The following is a 17,897-nucleotide window of genomic DNA, read 5'->3' as shown; positions in this document are numbered from 1 at the left end:
TTTTTACACTTTTTCAAAACATTTTTATTATCTTTTTTTAACTTTTTTTAATTGTCCCACTAGGGGACACTTAGACTGGCAGCTCTGATCGCTGCTGGAACACATTACACTACACACGTAGTGTAATGTGTTCTAACTGTCATTGTGACGTAACTGTCACACTGACAGGAAGCAGAGGAGGAACGGCCGGAGGCTGATCCTCCGAGGCTTCCGTACATGGCAACCTGGAGGTCATTGTCTGGCCTCTGGTTGCCATGATAAGGATCGCCAGCCCCCGCAAATACATGTGGGGAGCTGCCGATCCGCTGTAAACCTCTTCGATGTGGTGATCGCAATCGACCACCGCATCGAATGGGTTAATTGCCGATTTCAGCGGCGACAGGCCGCTGATCGGCAACGGGGAGAGCAGGGCTAACACCCTGCACAGTTAACCGCTGCTGCGGTGTAGCGCCGCGCGGCGGTTAACTTTTAAAGCGCGGACGTAACTGTACGCCCAGGTGCGCGAAGTTACTGCTTATCTGGACGTACAGTTACGCCAAGGTGCGGGAAGGGGTTAAGGCGACTTTTACTCCTTTATCCCTTGTGAAAATGAAAAAAATCAACATTTTAGTGGACAAAAATGTTTCTATTCATTTTCACGGCCTAATTCTACTAAATTCTGCAAAAAAAAAACTGTGTGGTATAAATGCTTACTATACCCCTAGAAAAATTCCTTGAGGGGTGTAGTTTCCCAAATGGGGTCACTTTTGGGGTGTTTCCACTGTTTTGTTCCCTCCAGGGCGTTGCAATCACGACATGGCACTAAAAACCAATCCAGCAAAATCTGCTCTCTAAAATCCAAATGGCGCTCCCTCCCTTCTGAGCCCTGCTATTTGTACAAACATCAGTTTATTACCACATATGGGGTATTTACGTAATCGGGAGAAGATGCTTTACAAATGTTGGGGTGCATTTTCTTCTTTATTCCTTGTAAATATTACAAATTTCTATGTTTTTTCAGAGGCAACGTAGATTTTCATTTTCACAGATTAACTCCAATAAATATAGCAAAATACCTGTGGGGTCAAAGTGCTAACTATACCCCTAGATAAATTCCTTGAAGGGTCTACTTTCCAAAATGGGGTCACTTTTGGGGAGTTTCCACTGTTTTGGCACCACAAGACCTCTTCAAATCCGACATGGTGCCTAAAATATAATCTAAAAATAAGCAGGCCCCAAAATCCTGTAGGTGCTCTTTTGCTTCTGAGGCCGGTGTTTCGGTCCATTAGGGCATTAGGGCCACATGTGAGATATTCCTAAAAACTGCAGGACCTGGGCAATAAATATTGAGTTGCGTTTCTCTGGTACTTTTTTAATAGAAAAATATAAAACATTACAAAATAAACGGTACTTACTAAACAAACACAACAAAACAAAACTTATGTACATTTCTGCACATCACAATTTACCCAGCCTGGCCCTTCTTACATACATCCCCATGCATACATAACTATAATCCCATACACATTCATACACACACCCATACCCCAACCCCAAGAAAACATAACTATAACACTATATACAACATACTTATTATAACATACTCTTAAAAACCATGTGCCAACCAATGGCCCCCTAAAAAAAAAAATCACCACATATATAAAAAATAAATAATAATCACAATAATAATAGAAACAACAAAATAATAATAATAATAAACTCTAAAAAATAAAAAGTTACCATCCCATGGTGCACTTACTTCAGTGCACCATGTAAATGAAAAGAACAAAACACAAAAAAAAAAAAAAGAAATATATTTTAAAAAAACAAACATTTTTTCACTTTTTTAAATTTTCCCTTTTTAGATTTTTTAATTTTTTAAATGTTTTAATTTTTATTTTACTTATCCACATTCATACCTAACCTTGTACATACTAACTTATCCATCACCACCCATCACCTCCCCCAACCAGCATCACGCCTCATGTCCTTCCATATCAGCATAGTTCAGATGCTGGCCCCCACCACCCAACACATCACCCACCCAGCCCGATCCCACGTCTCATCTCCTCCTCACGTCCACGTAGTCCAGAATCGGACCCACCCCACCTATCTACTGCCCATCTTACCTAAAGATTCACACATACCCATGCATACACCTATACACCATATAAACATACCGACACATAACTATAACCAAATACCATCCTATATACATAAACCCGAAAACCTAAGTTTGGCTGCTTGTAAGCCCTTTTTCTGTCTCCAAAAAGCTCAAAACAAAAACCTACTTGTGCTTACTCAGCCCATCATCAGAGGAGAGAGAGAGGAAAGCCCCCCTAGAGCACTAGCCCAGAGGCCAAAGCCACCCCCAACCACCACCCCGGTCCCTATCGCTAAACCTATCCTGCTTGCCCTATCTCTATCCCTTATTACTTTATAAACTAATCTGTCCCTCCTGCTGTCTCTTATTCTGTCCCTATCACTATTTCCCGGTGTCATGGCCAGGTGTAGACCCCTACCTCCAGTCTAATACCCAGGAGCACCCCCTCCCCCCCCCCTGAAGGTTGGTTCAACCTAGGGCACCCTAAAATTAAAGCCCCTCCAAAGTCGAGAGGCCTTGGATGCACCCAGTTTCTCAACCTCCAGAGACCGTCCTTTACCAGGTCACCCATGATATTCCTACACACCTCGTCCTCCAGGAGGATTTTAAAGAGGCTCTGTCACCAGATTTTGCAGCCCCTATCTGCTATTGCAGCAGATAGGCGCTGCAATGTAGATTACAGTAACGTTTTTATTTTTAAAAAACGAGCATTTTTTGCCAAGTTATGACCATTTTTGTAATTATGCAAATGAGGCTTGCAAAAGTCCAAGTGGGTGTGTTTAAAAGTAAAAGTACAACTGGGCGTGTATTATGTGCGTACATCGGGGCGTTTTTAATACTTTTACTAGCTGGGCGCTCTGATGAGAAGTATCATCCACTTCTCTTCAGAACGCCCAGCTTCTGGCAGTGCAGATCTGTGACGTCACTCACAGGTCCTGCATCGTGTCTGACACATCGGCACTAGAGGCTTCAGTTGATTCTGCAGCAGCCTCGGCGTTAGCAGGTAAGTCAATGTAGCTACTTACCTGCAAACGCTGATGCTGCTGCAGAATCAACTGTAGCCTCAGGTGCCGATGTGTCCTCGCTCGTCTGACACGATGCAGGACCTGTGAGTGACGTCACAGCAGTGATCAGGCAGAAGCTGGGCGTTCTGAAGAGAAGTGGATGATACTTCTCATCAGAACGCCCAGCTAGTAAAAGTATTAAAAACGCCCCGATGTACGCACATAATACACGCCCACTTGGACTTTTACTTTTAAACACACCCACTTGGACTTTTGCAAGCCTCATTTGCATAATTACAAAAATGGTCATAACTTGGCCAAAAATGCTCGTTTTTTAAAAATAAAAACGTTACTGTAATCTACATTGCAGCGCCTATCTGCTGCAATAGCAGATAGGGGTTGCAAAATCTGGTGACAGAGCCTCTTTAAACTGAGTCGATACTAAGCACCGTGCGTTCCACGTGAAATACCTGATCACTAAACTAACTAAAACAGAAGTGCAATGATTCCTTCCACCCAGGTCTCCAAATGCCACATAGGCCCAACCAGCGTAGGAGAGGTTGGTCAGAAGGGGCCAACCGATGGAGGCACCCACCCGTTTGTAAACCTCTGCATTGAAGGGACACTGAAGCAAGAAATTGTCCATGCCTTCCAGTGTGTCACCGCACTCCTCCAGAGGACAACCTCTTTCATCAGAGTTTCTGCACTTCAGATTGCCCCTTACATACAGCCTCCCATGGAAGCAGCGCCAAGCCAGATCCCAAAACTTCTGGGGAATCCTCACAGAATTTAAAAGTTTTAATCCCACCCCAAGGTTTCTACTTGGGCAGTCCCTGAGTGCCAGGGGCTTCTGGAAGCAGGTTAACAAGACCTTTCTGTCAAGACATTTTCTCGATATGGTCTTGATCTCCCTCGCCTCCAGACCCCACCGACGAACAACCTTCAGAACCAGGGCGGCATAAGCCAGGAGGTGCCCGTGGGGTGCACGCAGGTCTTTCGCTTGGCCTCCTGTCTCCCATTCCTGGAAGAAAGGCCGAAACCATCCCCTGCAGGAAGATATCCACAGGGGAGCCCTTTCTCTTTCAAAGAGGTTCGCTAAATTAATTTTAATGAAGGTGCTTACTAGAAACACCACTGGGTTAACCATACCTAACCCACCTAGTTTCCTCGGTAGGTAAGTAACCTCCCTCTTGATTAGGTTAAGCCTGTTTCCCCATAATAGTTGGAAGAACAGACTATACACCCGAGTCTAGAGAGGTTCTGGCAACATGCACACGCTGCCAAGGTAGAGCAACATGGGCATCAGGTAAGCCTTGGCCAGGTGAACCCTTTCCCTAAGGGACAAAGACTATCCCTTCCATTGGCCAACCTTCTGGGCATCTATTGATAGCCTACCTTCCCAGTTTTTCTTGGGGTAATCACCTGGGCCAAATTCTACGCCTAAGATTTTAGCAGACCCTTTGGGCTCTGGGAGGGTGTCCGGGAAATCAAAACTGGGATCCCCCCCCCCAGCCAGAGACTTTCACACTTGTCCCGGTTGATCCTGGACCCAAATGCCCGTGAGTAGCGCTCAACTTCTGACATCACCCATTCTGTCTCCCCTCTCGAGGAGACAAAGATAGTTACGTCATCCGCGTATGCAACCACCCTCTGAGTGGCTTCCAGCCCCTCCAAGTCCATCCCCACCCCCGCCAATGGCCCACGATCGAGCCGCCTAAGAAAGGGGTCGATTGCGAAAACATACAGCAAGGGGCTTAAGGGATAACCCTGGCGGACACCAGACCCAAACTCAAAGGGGGTTCCAGACCAACCGTTCACCAGTGCAAAAGACTCAGCCCCAGCATATAGGGTCTGGAGCCAATTAACGAACTCACCCGGTAGGCCATACCTCAGAAGGACTGACCAAAGGTACTTGTGATTCACCCGGTCACAAGCTTTGGCCTGATCCAAGGACAGCATGTACCCCTCCCATCGGCCAGAATGTCCTTGCTCCACTGCCTCTCTGACACTGAGGACAGCACTAAAGGTGCTGCGGCTAGGAACAGAGCAATTCTGGGCCGACGAAAGGAGCCGGGGTGCAAACGTCACCAGCCAATTAAACAGTACTTTTGCGAGAACCTTTCTGTCCATATTGAGGAGCGCTATGGGACGCCAGTTCTCAATACGGCTCGAATCCTTACCCTTTGACAGAATGATCAAGGCCGACTTGCCCATTGACTTTGGCAGAGTGCCCGAGGAGAGACACTCATTAAAAACCACAGTCAAGAGGGGAACTAAGGTTCCCTTAAAAGCCTTATAAAACTCACATGTTAAGCCATCTGGGACTGGCGACTTTTTGATGGCCAACCCATCAATCGGGAGCTTCACTTTCTCTTCCTCGATCGACTCTGTCAAAACACCAAGCGAGGGTTCTGCTCCTGGCTCAGGGATGGTTTCAGCCAGGAAAGCCGACATTTTGTCTCGGTTTAGATCCTGCTCACCCAAAAGCTGCGAATAAAAGGATCCGATGATCTCCAGGAACCCTGATTTGGATCTCATCAGGGAGCCTGTACTATCTACCAGTCCTGTTACCACCTTACGACTCACTGACATCTTGCAGTTCCTGTAAGGGTCGGGCGAGCGGTACCTCCCGAAATCCTGTTCAAGAACCAAAGACGTGTGCCTATCATATTGCCATCTATTGAGCAGAGCTTTCACCCCTTAGATTTCTCCACGGCTACCTCCGGTTGAGACTAGATGTTCAAATTTCCTCCTCATGTCTTGATACAGGCGATACCTGCTCATGAACCTGAGGCACGAGATCTGGCGGAAAAACTCAGCCACCCATTCTTTGAACACCTCCCACCACTCAGACTTAGTACCACCTAGATCCAATAAAGGTACCTGGCTCTGAAGAAAATCCTCGAAGGCCTGTCTTATCTCTGCTTCTTCCATGAGAGTAGAATTCAGTCTCCATATACCTCTTCCCATCTGGAGGGACTCTGCAACATTCAAAGAAAACATAATCATACAGTGATTGGAGAAATCCACCTCAGGGTATGTTCACACGATGAGAGGCATTTACATGTGAAAAGACAGACTGTTAACAGCTGCCTCGTTTCACACGTAAATGCTCCTCCTCGCATTTTGCGAGCCATCTGAGACGCTCGTAAATCTTGAGCTGTGCTTCATTGAGTTCAATGAAGAACAGCTCAAATTACGTGGCAAAGAAGTGCCCTGCACTTCTTTGCCGAGGCAGTCCATTTACGCGTCGTCGTTTGACAGCTGTCAAACGACGACGCGTAAATTACAGGTCGTCTGCACAATACGTCGGCAAACCCATTTAAATGAATGGGCAGATGTTTGCCGACGTATTGTAGCCCTATTATCAGGCGTAAAACGAGGCATAATACGCCTCGTTTACGCCTGAAAATAGGTCGTGTGAACCCAGCCTCAACGACGAATACAGCCGAAGAGATGGCATCCTCCTTTAAAAAAAAACTGTCTATTCTGGACCTACGACTACCACTGTGATAGGTGAACCCCGAGTGGCCTGGGGTGTACCGAATGTGGATGTCCTCCAGGTGAGCATCACTAACTATTCTATTCAACTCGACACTATCATAGGCCAGTACATTTCTGGAACCTCCTCTGTCTTGGGGCCTAACGACAGTGTTAAAGTCCCCTCCAAAAATGACTTTTTGGCTTAATCCTCATGAAGAGTATGAAGAGACTTTTCCGGTCCCACTTCGTCTGGGGCCCGTAGATGTTGATAAGTCTTAATTCTTGTCCCCTCATGAGGACATCTAAGATCAAGCACGGCCTCATTTCTAACTCGATCATCCGCCGGCATGTGACCGGTGCGGTAAAAAGTACCGCCACCCCGCTATATGGCTCAGCCGAAAGAGAACAGTAGGAGGGCCCACGTCGCCACTCCCTTCTAGCTTTCACGACCTCTGCCAAAAGTGACAGTCTCGTCTCCTGCAAAAACAAAATGTCAGCTTCAACCCGGCCGAGAAAATCAAAGGCTGCAAATCTACCCATATCCGACTTAATGCTGGCAATGTTAATCGATGCCAGCGTCAACGGAGTGGGTGCCGCCATCATAAATGATTGAGTTAGACGGTTTTCTTCTTCCCACCCCTTGCTTTTTCCTCTGAGGAGGACCCCTCTCCCTCTTTACCTCTTTTTTTTTGATGTTGAGGATTCCATAACCTCCACCACCCCCTCCCATTCTCATCTCCTGGGTCCGGGCCGACCCCCTCCCCCGGGGACAGTGGCCCCCGCAGAAGAGGAGGCTCAACGACTCCTAGACTCCCTACCCGTGCTCTCCCCCCGGCCTGGGGGGTTGGAATATCCACGAGAACACGATATCGGTTGGGGGAGCACACCAGGGGGGTGCAGGTTTTGCCTTCCGTGGCCGGGGCAGGGCCAGATGTTTTTAGCCCTGTTTTGATGTTACCCGGTGTCCCCTGTTTTGTTTTAGGCTGTGACCACCCTTCCTCTTCCACACTTTCATAGTGGGAGGACTGGGAGTCCTCAGCCCTCTGCTCTCTCTCTATCCTCCTTATCTCCTCGTCCAGTACGACCTCCCCAAGAGCATCAGTATCCTGGGGGGCATCCAGGTCCGAGCCAGAGGAGTCCCCAGTTTCCTGGGTCCTCCTCAGCTCTCGTTACCTTCCGCGTTTTTCCGCCCTGGGTCCCCTCCTGGCGTTCGTCCTTTGCTCTTGGGCTCTATCGTCGTTGTCTACCCCCTCGCCCACGGCGACCTCCCTCCTTACATTCTCTGTAGGGTTGGAGCAGACATTGACGACTGAGCGCGGACACCGACTGAAAGGGTGACCTAGGTCACCACACAGGTTACACCTAACCTGGCAACACGATGCGGCCAGATGGCCTACCCCCCCCCCACAATAAGCGCACTTCTGCACAGTGCAGCTTGCGCTCAAGTGTGAGGGGTCGCCACACCGGTGACACAACCTTGGCTGCCCCTTGTAGAAGACAAGGATTCGATCTCTTCCCAAGAAAGCAGATGATGGTATGTGGGACACCGTCTGCCCCAGACGCTTAAGTTTTACCATAAACATCCAGGCTCCCGACCAGATGCCAAACTCATCGCAGTTCTTCCGTGGCATCTCTGCTACCTCACCATATCTTCCCAACCAGGTCATGATGTCCACATAGGAAAGCGACTCGTTACGGGTAAGAACGGTGACTTTTTTGAGACATTTCTGGCAAGAGATTGCTTGCGCAGCAAACCCTTGCCAGCTGGGCTCGCTCTTCACCAGCTCATAGTTCCCCAGAAGACCTCAAGGCCCCCCGGCTGAACAAAGCTGATGTCAAACTCAGCCGTACCATGAGGATGTACCATGAGGCCTTGAAGCCCATCTCCAGCAGCAGCTCCATCACCCTCTTATGAGGAGGGCACGTATCATTGCCACGCCACTGAAGACGGACCACATTCCTCCTGGCCACGGCCGGCCCGGTTGTTGGGAGCGACCACTGATCTCCCCGTCTCTCTCAGAAGGCATCCAGACATACCTATTTATCCAAAAGGATAGGTCCTTCTGCACTCCCCCTACTGTTAGCGTTTGCTTCCCCTCCCTTAAGGCTTCTAGGAGGCGCTGTTGCAAACTGCCGTCCCCGGGCCCCGAAGATGAGGATGGGTTGGTCGGCGGTCCCCACACCCCAACGCCCGCCTACGACCTGCCGGGCGCTCTGGCGGAAGGAGCAACCAGCCCACCACTGGTTGACACTCCCCCCACATTATTACGACCCACATTAACATCACCAACAATACTACCGCCACCATCAACATTACCATCATTATTAACCCCTTCCCGCACCTTGGTGTAAATGCACGTCCAGGTGAGCAGTAACTTAGCACACCTGGGCGTGCAGTTACGTCGGCGCTTTAACAGTTAACCGCCGCGCGGTGGTTAACTGTGCAGGGTGTCAGCCCTGCTTTCCCCATTGCCGATCAGCGGCCTGTCGCCGCTGAAATCGGCAATTAACCCCTTCGATGCGGTGGTCGATTGCGATCACCACATTGAAGAGGTTTACCGCGTATTGGCAGCCCCTCACATGCATTTGCGGGGACTGGCGATCCTTATCATGGCAACCAGAGGCCAGACAATGACCTCCGGGTTGCCATGTACGGAAGCCTCGGAGGAGTAGCCTCCGGCCGGTCCTCCGATGCTTCCTGTCAGTGTGACAGTTACGTCATAATGACAGTTAGAACACATTACACTACGTCTGTAGTGTAATGTGTTCTAGCAGCGATCAAAGCTGCAAGTCTTAGTGTCCCCTAGTGGGACAAGTGAAAAATGTAAAAAAAAGATAATAAAATTGTTTTTAAAAAGTGTAAAAATAAAAGTTAGAAGTGGCATAAACAAAGAATGCTTTTTTTCCAATAATAAGTCTTTTATTATAGGAAAAAAATTAACACTTTAAAAAAAGTACACATATTTGGTATCACTGCGTTCTTAACGACCCCATCTATAAAACTGTAGTATTATTTTTCCCGCACGGTGTACACCGCGAAAAAAATAAACGAAAAACAGTGCCTGAAACACAATTTTTTGGTTACCAACCCTCCCAAAATATACAATAAATAGTGATCAAAAAGTCGCATGTACGCCAAAATGGTACCAATGCAAACTACAACCCGTCCCGCTTTTTTGACTGAAAAATAAAAAAGTTATCGCTCTCAGAATATGGTGACACAAAAAATAATTTCTTTTATAAATAAGTGAATTTATTGCACAAACGCTGCAAAACATAAAAAAATTCTATACATATGGTATCGCCGTAATCGTATCGACCCACAGAATAAAGTAAAATGGTCATTTATAGCCTAGGGTGAAGGCCATAAAAAAAAGAATTAGAAAACCTTGTTAGAATTGATGGTTTTTGGTCACCTTGCTTGCCCAAAAATGGAATAAAACATGATAAAAAAAATGTCTGGTACCCCAAAATGCTACCAATGAAAACTACAGATTGTCCCGCAATGAATAAACCCTCACACAGCTCGGGTGGAGGAAAAATAAAAAAAGTTCTGGCTCTCAGAATATGGCGATGCAAAATGTGCAGATTGTTCCAAAAGCAAATAAGATCGGGCGCCATTTATCAGTGCGACACCGGCCACATATCTGCGGATTATTATTTATTTACTGCATCATTATACCCTCTTATTATACCCTGATGTACCCCGCACAGATAACATATGCCCCCACATTATAAACCGAAACACCAGTAAAACCCCAAACAGAACAACTACCAAGCTACATCTGCGCCCCAAAAGCCAAATGGCGCTCCCTCCCTTCTGAGCCCTGCAGCATGCCTAAACACTAGTTTACATCCACAGATATGGCATCGCCATACCCTGGAGAACCCGGTTAATATTTTATGAGGTATTTGTCTTTAGTGGCACAAACTGGGCATAACATGTAGTGCATTAAAATGGCATATGAGTGGAAAATGGTAATTTTCAATCTGCATCATCCGCTGCACATTAACACCTTCGCGCACCACGACATAGCATGTCTTAGTGTGGGGGGTGATGTATGGAGCATCTCACGTGAAAAATAATGAATTTAAAACGGCAAAATCGCTGTTTTTTGGTCACCTTCGCTCTACCTAAAAATTTTATAAAAAGTGCTCAAAAAGTTGTATGTACCAAAAAATTGTACCAAGAAAAACGACCGCTCGTCCCTCAATAAATAAGCCCTCATACCGCTCTATTGATTGAAAAATAAAAAAGTTTTGGCTCTTGGAACGCGGGAAGGGAAAAACTAAAAAGGAAAAGAAAAAAAATGGATCAGTCCAGAAAGGGTTAATTACTTTCTAATGAAAAAACATTTATGACCACATGTGGGGTATAGCCGTACTCGGGAGAAATTGCTTTACAAATGTTGGGCAGCTTTTTCCCCTTTATTCTTTGTGAAATTGAAAAAATTCAACATTTTAGTGGAAGAAATGTTGATATTAATTTTCACGGCCTAATTCTAATAAATCCTGCAAAAGACTTGTGGGGTCTAAATGCCCACTATATCCCTAGATAGATTCTTTAAGTGGTGTAATTTCCACTTTTGGGGCGTTTCCACTGTTTTGGCCTCTCAGGGGCTTTGCAAATGCGACATGGCACCCAAAAACCATTTCAGCTAAATTTGAGCTCCAAAAGCCAAATATCACTCCTTCCCTTCTGAGCCTTGCTGTGGGTCCAAACAGCAGTTTATTACCACATATGGCATATTTCCATAATCGGGAGAAATTGTTTTACAAATGTTGGGGTGCTTTTTCTCCTTTATTCCTTGTAAAAATTAAAAATGGCTACCTTTTTTCAGAAAAAAAGTAGATTTTTACCTTTACAGAATAATTCCAATGAATTCAGCAAAACAACTGTGGGGTCAAAATGCTATTCCTTGATGAGTGTAGTTTCCAAAATGGGGTCACTTTCCGGGGGTTTCCACTATTTTGTTCCCTCCAGTGCATTTCAAACACGACATGGCACTGAAAACTATTCCAGCAATATCAGAATTTCAAAATCCAAATGGTGCTCCTTCCCTTCTGAGTCCTGCTGTGGGTCCAAACAGCAGTTTATTACCACATATGGGGTATTGCTATAATCGGGAGAAATTGCTTTACATATGTTGGGGTGTTTTTTCTCTTTTATTCCTTGAAAAAATTACAAATTTCTACGTTTTTTCTGAAAAAAAGTAGATTTTCATCTTCACATACTAATTCAAATAAATTTAGCAAAAAAACTGTGGGTTCAAAATGCTAACTATACCCCTAGATAAATTCCCTGAGGGGTGTAGTTTCCAAAATGAGGTCATTTTTGGGGGTCTTTATTGTTTTGACACCACAAGACCTCTTCAAACCTGACATGGTATCTAAAATATATGCTAAAAAAAAAGGAGGCCCCAAAATCCACTAGGTGCTCCTTTGCTTCTGAGGCCGGTGTTTCTGTAAATTAGCGCACTAGGGCCACATGTGGAATATTTCTAAAAACTGCAGAATCTGGATCTAAATAATAAGTAAATTTCTCGGGTAAAACCTTCTGTGGTATAGAAAAAAATGTATTACAAATTAATTTTGTAAAAAAAAAATTACATTTGTAACTTTCACCTCTACTTTGCTTTAATTCCTGTGAAACGCCTAAAGGGTTAAAACACTTTCTGAATGCTGTTTTGAATACTTTGAGGGGTGCAGTTTTCAAAATGGGGTGATTTATGGGGACTTTCTAATATATAAGGCCCTCAAAGCCACTTCAGAACTGAACTGGTCCCTGAAAAAATAGGCTTGTAACGTCCTAGAAAAATAAAAGAATGTTCAAAAAACGATTTCAAACTAAAGTAGACATATGGGAAATGTTAACTAGTAACTATTTTGTGTGGTATTACTATCTGTTTTACAAGCAGATACATTTAAATTTAGAAAAATGCAAATTTTTGCTAATTTTCTCCAAATCTTGGTGTTTTTTACAAATAAATATTCAATTTATCAACCAAATTTTTTCACTAACATAAAGTACAATATGTCATGGGAAAAAAATATCAGAATCGCTTGGATAGGTAAAAGCATTCCAGAGTTATTACCAGACAAAGTGACACATGTCAGATTTGAAAAATCGGCTTCGTCCTGAAGGCCAAAACAGGCTCAGTCCTGAAGGGGTTAATATTACCATCACCACAGATATTTGTATTTACATTTTTACTCACACTACTCTCCACAGCTTTCATTCCGGCCATGCTGGTTACAGAGTTCTTTCGCTTCTCTGTAGGTTTGATATACAGTCTTTTTGTTCTTTTTTGGGTCTCCGCATCATCAGGTGCCGCTAGTTCTGGGGCGCCGCCAGATGTCACAGGTGGCGTTCCCTCAGCACCCTCCGCTTCACCGACCTCCATATCTGCTGCATCACTGATCTGATGTTTGAGAGGAGGGGTACCGCCACCCTCGTGCCCGCTAAACCCCTCCCATCCCCACCACCATGCGGCGATGCAGAAGGGGGGGCCGCAGGCACAGCTAGAGCCGCTCCCGACACCAAACCACCCCCTCCCGTCGGGGGGTGGCCAGCAGTGCCGGAGCCTCTCCTACCGCCACCACTCGCTGTCACAACACTTTCTGGTGCGTCCGCTGGCCGAGTCACATGACTAGCAGACTTCCGGCGCCACATTTACAGGAGACGGCGTCCAGCGACATCTTGGCCACATTGATTAGAACCGGCACTGTATTTTTCTGCCCGCTTTCCCGCTCCGACCCCACTGCAGAGGCTGGAGCTGGGGGATTTGCGGGGTTTGCGTCCCGAACTGAGCTCTCACCCGGTCCGGAACGCAAGGAAGACAGGTAGGAATACTTATAGGTTACTCCACCTGTCTTCGCCTTTGCCTTCTTCCTCATCTTCCATAACTTTTTATTCCTCCTTTTTTCCTCCTCTGGCGGCAACTATGCTCCAAAACAAAAATTCTGGATAGACACTGGGGACTCCTGCTGCCGTATTTTTGTGAGCAACCCCGGGGGGTGCTCACTGTAAGACTCAAAGTTCTCCACAGATCGGTTACAGGAAAGTTCCACATTTGCCTCTCCATTGCTGCTTTCTCAGGGGGCCTCTGAGCCCGTCTCCGTCTCCCCCCGGGGCGGCATCCTCTCCTCCTCCGCTTCCACACTCTCCTCCATCTCCACAATTTTTCCAGCCTCCACTTCCCCGGCCTCCACTTCCCCGGCCTCCACTTCCACGGCCTCCACTTCCACGGCCTCCATGTTTACTGCAGTTTGAGCATCCTCATTTTTCTTAACTTTGCTGTCTTTCTTTTTTGCTATTTTTCTTCCCCTTTCCAGGGGGTTTCGTTACTTTACGTGGGGGACGCCATCAGGGAAAACCTCTCATCATTTTCCAGCTTCTCCCCGAAGGCTCCCCTACCGGCCACGATCTCCAATCTCCTTTCATCCACTGCTTTGACTTCTTCCAGAATTTCTTTTACCTGGAGACTGTACCGGGACCTCTTGGTGCCTGAGGTTTTCGCGGCTCGTCCCCTGGCGACCGCTAGGCGGGAGCTGAAGGTCTCCACAGACTCTCCCGACCACAGTAGCCCCCACTCCTCTACCGTACTCCGGTCTTCAGGTCGGGTGTCTTGCCTTGCTGGGCCTTCTCACCCCTCCACCTGGGTTAACCTCCATGTCTCTCCTCCTGGCTCCTTCCAGAACCCCAGCATCAGGTGGGCCGCATAGATCTTTCCACGGGATGATCTCACCCCTGATGCTGGCTGCACCTTCCCAGCAGGTTGGGAAGACCCTCTAACCCCCGCCTGCATTCTCCAGGGGGTAGAGGTCTGAGGCTCCATGTATGAATGGAGCCTCCTTCAGGGACGTTTCCTTAGCCCAGGCAGGTAATATGAACCTGGGCTGGTGAAAAAAGGAAACTCCCTGGATCCTGGGTGTGGTCCACACAGCACACACACAGCAGCAGCTGCCACACACACAACCTCCCTCCTTGCTAGTCACTGCTGGCGTTTCTCTGGTGTTACAGATTTTTTTTTATTACAAATGAATTTCGGCAATATAAAAATACATTTGTAAATTTCCCCTCTACATTGCTTTATTTCCTGTGAAACGCCTAAAGGGTTAAGAAACTTTCTGAATGCTCCTTTGAATACTTTGAGGGGTGCAGTTTTTAAAATGGGGTGATTTATTATGGGATTCTAAAATATAAGGCCCTCAAATCACTTCAGAACTAAACTGGTACCTGTAAAAATAGCCTTTTGAAATTTTCTTGAAAATGTGAGAAATTACTGCTAAAGTTCTAAGCCTTGTAACGTCCTAGAAAAATAAAAGGATGTTCAAAAAATGATGCAAATATAAAGTAGACATATGGGAAATGGTAATTAGTGACTATTTTGTATGGTATTACTATCTATTTCACAAGCAGATACATTTAGATTTAGAAAAATGGACATATTTTTTTACGTTTTCTCAAAATTTTGGTGTTTTTCACGAATAAATATTGAATTTAGCGACCAAATTTTTCCACTATCATAAAGTACAATATGTCATGAGAAAACAATCTCAGAATCGCTTGGATAGGTAAAAGCATTCCCAAGTTATTACCACATAAAGTGACACAAGTCAGATTTGAAAAAAATCGGCTGTGCCACAAGGCCAAAACAGGCTGTGTCCTGAAGGGGTTACTCAAATCTGCTTTCACCCATTCAATAACAGGATAATGTATCTGCAACCATGGAATACCCAATATTACCTCACAAGTCAAATTTTCTAGTAAAGGCAATTTTCTGCTTTTAATGTTCCCTCTTCAACTCTACGAGGGTAACAGTTAGATTATACTAGCTTTTATACCCGGCGTTGCTAGGGAGGTTGACTTACGGTATGGATAGAGTAAAAGCTCACTATTTAAATACCTCTCAGTATGAATTTAATTGCTACCTCTCAATATGAATTTAATAGCTAGAGAGTGTAAATAATGTTATTGGTAGCATAAAAGAAATTAAATGAAGCAATATATTCATTACAGATTTAGGCCTCATGCACACGAACATAAAAACGCCCGTAATCACAGGCCGTAATTATGGGCCCATAGACTTCTATTGGCCCGGGCCGTTGAAAAATATAGAACATGTCCTATTCCAGGCCGTAATTACGGCACAAGCAGGCCCATATAAGTCTATGGGGCTCCCGAATTTACGAGTGGCTACGTGTATGCACCGGTAATTATGGGAGCATTGCTAGGCGACATCAGGGGATAGTCACTGTCCAGGGTGCTGAAAGAGTTAACTGATCGGCAGTAACTCTTACAGCACCCGGGACAGTGACTACTGCTGGAGTTAAAATTATTAAAAGTTAACTTACCCAAAACTCTTGCTTCTTCCTCCAGTCCGGCCTCCCGGGATGACGTTTCATCCCATGTGACCGCTGCAGCCAATCACAGGCTGTAGCGGTCACGTGGACTACTTTTAAACCAATGAAAAATCGGGTTCAAACTATTTTTTATCAGATTTAACCACTTTTATTCATATCAGCTATTATTGTAGTCGATCTAGTTTTCTGTGATCGTTTGGAAATGTCTGTGACCTATGAACCAGTAGGCCACACACCAACGATCAATTGATTGCTCCTCTCCAGTTTAGTCTGTTATGTAAAGGGAATGTGTCGTCAAATATATATATATTTTTAAGTAAGTTACTTATTTTTATTATATTTTCTACGTTTTTTTTGCTGTATTTCTTTCCTTTCTCAAGGTGGAAAGTATTAAACATGAAATAATAATTTAACGTGTTTTCCTATGTTGGCCACCAGAAGGAGCACTTCTAAGAATTACAGCAAGATGAGTCAGGCAAATCAGCCTGACCTACAGCCTCTGTAAATGTGGGAGTAGGACCCCCCTCCCTATTTTTGGGAGGGTTTTTGGCAGAAGCTACAGGACACACCAAACGGCTAAGAATGAGGAAACTCAAGAGGGAAGACCATGTGGTGAATGACTTTTCAGTTGACAGGTCACACGGCGTGTATTTGACTCTGCTTCTAAAGCGCAGAAAAACTTGTCAAACGCTTGATTAAGCTTCTCATTTACATCAATTGGAAAGTGTGCCGTTAGTACATACAACAATATTTTTTACGCGAGTGTTTCAAAAAACACATTGTGGAAAAATAGAAGGGTCTTGTCAATTCTTTGGCACGTAAAGCGTGCCAAATGTTCCCATAGTCTATAGGACTAATATTTACGAGCCAAAAAACGTGCACAAAGCACACACACAACATGTAAAAAGCACCTTGAAGGACGCGTCAAAAAACACTTGATCAAGCTTCCCATTTACATCAAGATTTTTTGCATGAGCGTTTTTAAAAAACACGTTGTGGAAAAAAAGAAGCGTCTTGTAAATTCTTTGACACGTAAAGTGCACCAACTGTAAAGGATCTGCCAGGCACAGCTTCTGTGTCTACGCCCATAGGTAATCAGTCTGCACCTGCTTCTATGTCTATATCCTCACTCCTCATGAATTCCGCATGGACCCCGCCAAGGTCCAGGCTGTGGCGGAATGGGTCCAACCTGCCTCCCTGAAGGTGTTACAGTGCTTCCTGGGGTTCGCTAATTATTACAGGAGATTTATTGCTAACTTCTCGGTCATCGCTAAGCCTCTTACGGATCTCACTCGCAAAGGTGCTGATCTCCTCCACTGGCCTCCTGAGACTGTCCAGGCTTTTGAGGTCCTTAAGAAGTGCTTTATCTCGGCCCCGGTGCTGGTTCAGCCAAACCAAATGGAGCCATTTATCGTGGAGGTTGACGCGTCCGAGGTGGGAGTGGGGGCTGTCTTGTCCCAGGGTACCAGGTCCCTCACCCATCTCCGTCCCTGTGCCTACTTCTCCAAGAAGTTTTCGCCCACTGAGAGTAACTATGATATTGGCAACCGCGAACTCTTAGCCATTAAATGGGCATTTGAAGAGTGGCGCCACTTCCTGGAGGGGGCTAGGCACCAGGTAACGGTCCTTACCGACCACAAGAATCTGGTTTTCCTAGAATCTGCCCGGAGGCTAAAACCGAGACAAGCTTGATGGGCGTTATTTTTTACCAGATTCAACTTTTTGGTTACCTATAGGGCTGGGTCTAAAAATATTAAGGCTGATGCACTGTTGCATAGCTTCATGGCCAGCCCTCCTTCGGAGGAAGATCCTGCTTGTATTTTGCCTCCAGGTATAATCATTTCCTCTATTGATTCTGATTTAGTCTCTGAAATTGCGGCTGATCAAGGTTCAGCTCCCGGGAACCTTCCTGAGAACAAGCTGTTTGTTCCCCTGCAATTCCGGCTAAGGGTACTTAGGGA

At 45.7% G+C, this 17,897-nt stretch overlaps 1 protein-coding gene across 5 annotated transcripts in view; it reads right to left on the bottom strand.

Moving 5' to 3' along the window:
- LOC142661486 (carbonic anhydrase-related protein 10-like) overlaps positions 1-17,897 on the bottom strand; it is a 676,742-nt gene that overhangs the window by 31,122 nt on the left and 627,723 nt on the right. For 4 of the 5 annotated variants that reach the window (XM_075838886.1, XM_075838889.1, XM_075838890.1 and 1 more), the window contains one exon: positions 5,971-6,068. The exons of the other annotated variant lie outside the window; for it this stretch is intronic. In XM_075838886.1, the coding sequence (XP_075695001.1) occupies positions 5,971-6,068 (98 nt within the window). The remainder of the gene's footprint in view (positions 1-5,970; positions 6,069-17,897) is intronic. 5 annotated transcript variants of the gene reach the window in all.

The sequence above is a fragment of the Rhinoderma darwinii genome, chromosome 10, assembly GCF_050947455.1.
Source record: "Rhinoderma darwinii isolate aRhiDar2 chromosome 10, aRhiDar2.hap1, whole genome shotgun sequence".
Classification (NCBI taxonomy): domain Eukaryota; kingdom Metazoa; phylum Chordata; class Amphibia; order Anura; family Rhinodermatidae; genus Rhinoderma; species Rhinoderma darwinii.
Note: the sequence above shows the minus strand (reverse complement) of the source record. Positions and strands in the feature narration are given on the sequence as shown.